The following is a 7,589-nucleotide window of genomic DNA, read 5'->3' as shown; positions in this document are numbered from 1 at the left end:
TTATATGTTGCAGGCGCTGTCCTCGGTGGATGGACGGTGATGTGGGCGGTCGGCGGTCCGGGCTGCTCTTCTACGCGGCGGGCAACGTCCTTGGACTCCTGGTGTCCAGCGCGCGGTGGTACGAGCTGTCCCTCTATGCCACGAATGATGTCCTCAGCTTGGCGGGCGATGTCGACTGGTTCCTCTCGGCGTTCGGCGGGCGGTGATACGGGCTGTCCCTCTGCTTGATGGATGTCGTCCTCGGCCTGGCGGGTGATGTCGGCTGGTCCCTCTCGGCGTTCGGCGGGCGGTGATACGGGCTGTCCCTCTGCTTGATGGATGTCGTCCTCGGCCTGGCGGGTGATGTCGGCTGGTCCCTCTCGGCGTTCTGCGGGGTGCGGTGCGACTTCAGTCTTGACATTCTCGGTGGGTTGGTTTTCCATACATGTGTTATGTTCGCTTGCTTGTTTGACTTTAACCACCTTTATTGTATCCTTCTCCACATGTATATGTTTCTTAATGCTGACTTCGATGCTGATTTTTCCCATATGCATATCTTCAGATATCCTATCCAATCGGTTATTTGTTTCTAAAATTGATTTATCCAGACACTCAGCTAATTTTTTGATGGTTTTATCTGTGTCACGGAATGCTCCATCCATCCGTTGACTCAACTTCTCTAAACCCTGTTCGTTTACCTTCTTTGCTTCTTGAACTTCCTTTTTTAATTCTTCCTTTGTTTGGTCGCTCTTTTCATTTAGATTGTTTATAGCTTCATTTGTTTTCTTCGATGCTTCTTTTATTTGTTTGTTGTCTTCCTTTAATTCTTCTTTTGTTTGGTCGCATTTTTTATTTAAATCGTCCATCATCTTGGTTATCGCTTTCAGGAGGGTGTCCGTATCCAGTGCGGGAGCGGGCGTATGGCGAACAGTTATCTTCTGGTTTTTTATCCGAGCGACAGTACGAGAGATGGGGGTTCCTGTTTCTGGGGCGTCGTCGTCCGTATGCTCTCCCGATGTTTCGTCCTCCGGCTCTTGGGCGGCCGATGGATCTTCCACTAGAATGCAACTCTCCTCCACCTGCGTCGAAGATAAATCATCCAGTACATTGGGATGGAAATCGGCGGATGCGGTGGCAGATGCGGATGGCGGCGAACAATCGGGTGAGATGTCCTCAGTGTCCGACAGACTTGGATTGACCTGGTCGTTTCCTGCCATGGTTTGCGAGAAACTAATGCGACGAACGCGTGCGGTGAATAAAAAACGTGAAAGTGTTGATGTGATATACAAAATAATTAACAAGAAATCCAATAGAAATTGCTATAGCTTCGTAGTGAGTGAAATACAGAAAAAGTGGTTTAGCAATGTGTTCAGTGATAAAATGAGTCAAGTTAGCAATATCGTTAACATAAAAATGACACGAACATACAGGATACACAGTGAACACTTATGCGGTAATACAGGTACGCCTCTTATAATTTATTATTATTATTATTATAAATATTTTATTCTTATAATTTCTTGCCGCAATTCTATATATAGGGCTAGTATTCTTTGCAAAATTTTATATAAAAGGAACAGTATTCTGTTTGAATTATTCCGCAATATATCCGTGATTTAATTTTACTTCCCTCTTTATGCTTTAAAAATTTGAAAAATGTAAATAACTTCAATCCTCTTTTCTGTAAATTTTTATAAATTGTTTCAATATAGACCTAATATTCTTCAAATAATATGACCTTTCTTATGATATCTCTTATACCTATGACTTATAGTATGACCAATTTTCGAATAACACAATAATAAAATTCTGAGTTCGATTTTTTCTCTAAAAATTCATCAATCGATAAATTTCTTTTCCGTTCAAAAATTGGGTATGGTACTTCTTGTTATTTTATATAACAGTGAACAGTTAATATTAAATTCGAAAAAATTCACAACCATGAATTTTTCAAAAAATTTTCCCGTTGTCAGCGCTATAGTATACTGAGCAACTAAATAATCCTCGCAGTCGATTATCCACCTCTTCAATGCCTATCACTGTTGGGCGCCAAATCATGTAGTGCGTTTTTTAAACGGCTTCACACATGTAGGGTGAATCTTGTACTGAGTCAATGGTGTAGAGGCTATAAATTTTGCAATGCGTGTGTGGACGCTGAGTGAACACCAGACTGATTGATTCACTACAAGATTCATACAATTGTCGGAATCGCGGGAGGCCTAAACGCTAGCTCACCCTTGATTCTTCTAATGACAGATTGTATAATGATGAAATTTTTATAAGTGGTGTAGCGGACGCTAAATACTGAATACGGATACCTTAAAATTATTACCTGTGAAGAATGAGCATACAAAATCATACAGGTCGAGCAAAAATCCCGATGTAGATAATTTACGGGACTGCGTCTCTAATAAATTCTGAAGGATTAAAATACGGTATTTGGACCAAATATCGTTCAGAATATATTTCGAGAACAGAGTCTTGTCGGGTTTTAAGCTCTATTGTAGGAATTTATATGATCTATGGCTGCCACTGCTGTACAATTGATGCGTTCGCTCCTAAGTCGAGGTAGGTAACAGATAAAAGCTGATATATGAGCAGGTAAGGACAAAGAATAAATATCTCGATCTGACCCCACTCGCTACATCCACTTAGACCTGCTCCAATATCCAGCTTAATTCAATTATTCCAATGATCGTATTCGATCGGTTCTTGATGATATAGAACGTATCAGACACAATAATTGACAGGCTTAAGAAATAATCGAACTCAGAAAGCGAATTAACAAAACTGAAATATATTACAATAAAATATGTAATCATACAGTGCAGATTCAGAATTTGATTTACAGGTTGATAATAATTTAGCATTAACAAAGGAGTTAAAAATGTTCTTGTGCTTGCATGATACCATGCGTGATTCGACAGAATTTTACAATTGATAAAATTTAACAGTTTTGAAAAAATAGAGAAAAAATGAATTATAAAATATTTTTAAAATGCTCGGGATCGTGGTTCTGGCAGCAGAGGATAGCTAATCGACCACAAGTTCGTATAAATTAAATATGAATAAATTCTAGGCTCTTAAATGCTAAAGCGCTTGTCGGCGTGGCCAATAATTTAACGAAGAAAAATTTATGTTTCTGCACTGAAATATTTTCGAAGCGTAGATTGGGGCCCTTTTTAAAACTTATAACTCACGTGAATTTCCTTGGCGGTCGTGGTTTTCTTCTTTAGATCAAAAATCGTTTGATCGGCGGCAATCCAGGCTTCGGTTTCAGCACGTGGGGAATTTTAATTTAATATCTCCTTCACCGAATTAATTAAGGGATAATTTACTTTAAACTTTTAATTTATCGATTGATGAAAACAGAAATTTACAAATAATAAATGAATTGGCCTAAAATATCGGCTCACAAATAGAACATTTAAAATCGAACAAGAAATTTTCACAAATAGGTCTTGGTAACTATAAAAAGAGATCTGCACGGTGAGGATTTCAAAAGGGAAGTGCTGTCTTTTCTCTAAGCTTCTAGGCTAGACCTTGCTTCTCAGAATCTCGATGTAATAATTTGCATAAAATTTGCCATTGGTAGAACGCTTGTGACGTAAACATGACGTCAGTGGCAAGCAGTAGAATACAATTCCTTTAATTACAATAATAATTAATTTATGTAATTCTTAAAACTGCTTAATCTTCTAGACATAGTTCCTCTCATACAATGTACATGTGCTAGCGTAAATGATAAGGCAGGGTTGGTGTCTGATAATAGATTAACATGTGTTGCTTTCAAACGATCACCTTCTTGGTGCTATTTCTATGCACTATGATTGGCTTAGGCTTGCCAAAGAGATTTAATTACCATGTGGTTCAGTTGAATTAAATCATTAATAAATTAATATTCTTATACAATTTTTATTAGGTTTGAGACTGTTATAATTAATTTCTGCCGTTTTATCAATAATATAATTTCATGCTATGACCTATTTAGTTACAATAAGACCTGACATATAATATAATTTCTTAAATAATAAATAATTTCAACGATAATACATACATTTTATTTTTTTATTTGAAATTCTTGGTCCTTTATTGATAGTTTTATAATTTTTAGAGATGGTATTATATCTTACGTGAAGCCAGCATGACATTTGACAATACTTTGAATCAGTCAGCTGCGTTCGAACTGTTTTAAAAACATCTGATCGATAGTAAACAAAGTGTAACCTCAAAATCAGTGAGCGATTCATAAATAATTTGTGCTTTATTTGCAAAATAATTATAATTTTATTGAATAATTTTCCTAGAAAATATTCAGTACAGAACGGTACTCTTATCTAATATACAGTTATTGATAAGTAAGCTTTATCGCTCGGTCGCTAACTATTCGAATAACTAACTATCCATCATCTCTCAGAACCAAGGAACATTAGAAAGAGCAAAAAACTAAAATGAATTTTACGAAATAGCTTGAATGGTCGATGAGTCAAGCACACTGCTCTAGATGTGACAGGTCGATATATTCAGCTTTCAGTTTTGATCGATGCCACTAATCAATTCTACAAAGATGTGAACTTGTGATAGATATCACATAGATAGAGATATAGGTGGAAAGATAGATGATAAAAATATTTTTATTTGCATTTTATGACATTAAAAGTGATGTAGGCGAAGTTGGGGCAATAAGAGCCCCCTCTTCCACTTGACCCACATAGCGAGGAGGTCTTAAGCAATGTGACCAACGCCACCGCAATTACACTTTTACCGCTACCTAGCGTATTTTATAGTTTCACTATCAAGAAAAGCAGTTTGTGAAATATGAATTTTCTTCAGAATCACCTTAGTGTTCTGGGAAAGCCATATCCAGAAATACGGACAATTTTTTTTCTATTTTTGATTTTTTCTATCTAAAGTAAACTTGTCATGCTCAATCTAAAGCCAGTTACACACACGTAGATTTTTGTATGCTCGATCTTTTGCCGTCCTTATGAAATCTACCAGATTAAACGGAACTTGGCAAACATAATATTAACACATCGTATGTTTGCCAAGTTATGTTTAATCTAATAGAATTTCTAAGGATGGAAAAAATCGATGTGTGTGTAACTAGACCAACAGACAGCTTCGAAAACTTTCATGGTTGTAATTTTTCGGGGGTCTCACAACGGTAGAAAATGATGGAGTGATGACTATTGAGTAGTACAGAGTTATGAGTTGACGACACAGAGATAATTAGAAGGACATGTTGTCGTCCTCGACAGCTTCAGGGTTGACCATTTCGTCCCACATGACTCGACCATCTGCACAGATCCGTCCTCGGCGACAGAGAGCACCTGCTGGTGCTGTCTGGGTTGTCCATCACCTGCACGTACAGAGTGCCGTCTTCGGCCTGCTCTATTTTCTGCACTATCATGCCGTTCTCATCCACCATGCAGATCGTGCTAGATGCGTCTATTGAGTCGTCACCTGGCGCCACCTGCACAACCAACAACATTCAAGTACTGTCAATAATAACACTGTAAAACTTTGGCAAACCCAATAAAGGCCGCTGACACCGTACTCATCCTAATCCTCCATAATGGAAGTACTAATTGCAGCTAACTACAAACTGATGCACTGATCTCTGGCGGCAAGATAAGGCTATGCGCTATGGCCACACAGAGAGCGATCTGCAATCCCATGGCCTTCTGTATCTGTATCTAAATACTGTATGTATTTTATACATATCTTAAATTGATGTGGCCGCACACTTTATAGTGAGCAGCAATTCGCTCATATTGACAGTATAAAAAAATGTTATTTTGAACAAAAGTGGATATTTTTCCTGGAAGTGAATTATGTCTGTAGTCATAATGACTATGGTTGCATCAGATCCTGACTTCTATGTTCATTTACATTTTTAATGGAAAACGTGATTGTTTTACAAAATGAAGCGAGGTGAAAGTTTCGTGAAGACAATTTCAGCCCTAGGATATATACAGCCTTGATATCAATTTATTGCAAATACCACAGTATAACAGAATAATGAGAAAAAATCACATTGATTTTATGAATTCCACTTTTTTACTTTCCTTGCCACTTAAACTTAGGTAAGGAAAGTATTGCATTCCGAAAAAAATAAGGTACCCCAATTTCTAAATTTCTATATGTTTCAAGGTCCCCTGAGTCCAAGAAAGTGGTTTTTGAGTATTGATCTGTATGTGTTTGTGTGTGTGTGTGTGTGTGTGTGTGTGTGTGGTGTGTGTGTGTGTGTGTGTTGTGTGTGTGTGTATGTGTACACGATATATCATCTCCCAATTAATGGAATGACTTGAAATTGGAACTTAAGGTCCTTACAATATAAGGATCCGACACGAACAATTTCGATCTAATGCAATTCAAGATGGCGGATAAAATGGCAAAAATATTGTCAAAAACAGGGTTTTTCGCTATTTTCTGTAAAACGGCTCCAACGATTTTGATTAAATTTATACCTGAAATAGTCACTGATAAGCTCAATCCCTATGGACTTGAGGCTCCTTGTGGCTCTATGCCACAAGTCCCATATCTGAAAAATTCCAGGAGCTCCGCCCCTTCTATGCAAAGTTTGATTTTAGATTCCCAATTATCAGGCTTCAGATACAATTTAATCAAAAAATTCCAAGTGGAAAAGATTGAGCATGAAAATCTCTACAATTAATATTCAGTAACATTTTCACCTAAAAATGGAAATAAGCTCGAGATTCGAGAAAATGTTATTTCAATTGCAAACTGTTGGCAACTGTTGATTCTATTACATCATTCACTATGAAGAGATAGCAGACTTCGTGTCTCCAGCGTTATTGTCCTGTCACCAGCTGGCTTGGATCTTTGAATAGTAGACTTGAGATGCGCGTGTACACTAGCGTCAGGTGATCAATTTTAATAACGGCAAGGAAAGTTGTGTGAGTTCGCCACACCAGATTTTTTACAGAAACATGGTTTCAAAAATACAACTGGAATTGATTTTAATTTCAGACCAATACCCAAAAAACACTTTTTCGGACATTTTTTTTAAAAAATTTAGAATTTGGGGTACCTTAATTTTTTTCGGAAAGCAATACTTCCCTTACCTATGGTAATAGGGCAAGGAAAGTAAAAGTCGTCGGCGTAATAACTGCATTTTATCTAAGTTCAAACGCGGTGTTGTATTAGCTTGTGGTTTAAACTAGAAATGTAACACATTGAACGCTCAATGAATGCAACCATGGCTTCATTAATCTAGTCCACGAGCTGATTGAATTAGACATTTGAACATGTTTAAACCCAAAAACATGCTCCACTAACACCAGTTGAGTTCAACTACGGTCAGATGGTGCTTATGGCCAGATTTGGTGGTGATGAAACTATTTGAATGGAGTCAAAGACTGCACTATAATAAACTTAATTACTCTTGTTTGTAAATTTTTTGTAGACTACCGCTACCTATAAAGTCACTGCGATATTCATACCAGAAGTTCAAATTTGTCAATTTAGGAGTAATTCATATTTAAGTAGTTCGAGTATTAAAGTACTTGAGTATTTAAGTGAAAATATTACTGGACATTAATTGCAGAAATGTTCATGCTCTATTTTTTCCACTTAGAATTTTT

At 37.2% G+C, this 7,589-nt stretch overlaps 1 protein-coding gene across 1 annotated transcript; it reads left to right on the top strand.

Moving 5' to 3' along the window:
* Nucleotides 1–278: 278 nt before the first annotated feature.
* Nucleotides 279–1,177, top strand: LOC120355280. The gene is made up of 2 exons (XM_039443628.1): nucleotides 279–405; nucleotides 867–1,177. Exons 1-2 carry the CDS (start codon nucleotides 315–317, stop codon nucleotides 1,175–1,177), a joined length of 402 nt encoding a protein of 133 aa, XP_039299562.1. The 5' UTR covers nucleotides 279–314.
* Nucleotides 1,178–7,589: the final 6,412 nt, after the last annotated feature.

The sequence above is a fragment of the Nilaparvata lugens genome, chromosome Y (assembly GCF_014356525.2).
Source record: "Nilaparvata lugens isolate BPH chromosome Y, ASM1435652v1, whole genome shotgun sequence".
In the NCBI taxonomy this organism is placed as follows: Eukaryota; Metazoa; Arthropoda; class Insecta; order Hemiptera; family Delphacidae; genus Nilaparvata; species Nilaparvata lugens.
The sequence above is the reverse complement of the archived record's forward strand: the minus strand, read 5'-3'. Positions and strand labels throughout refer to the sequence as shown.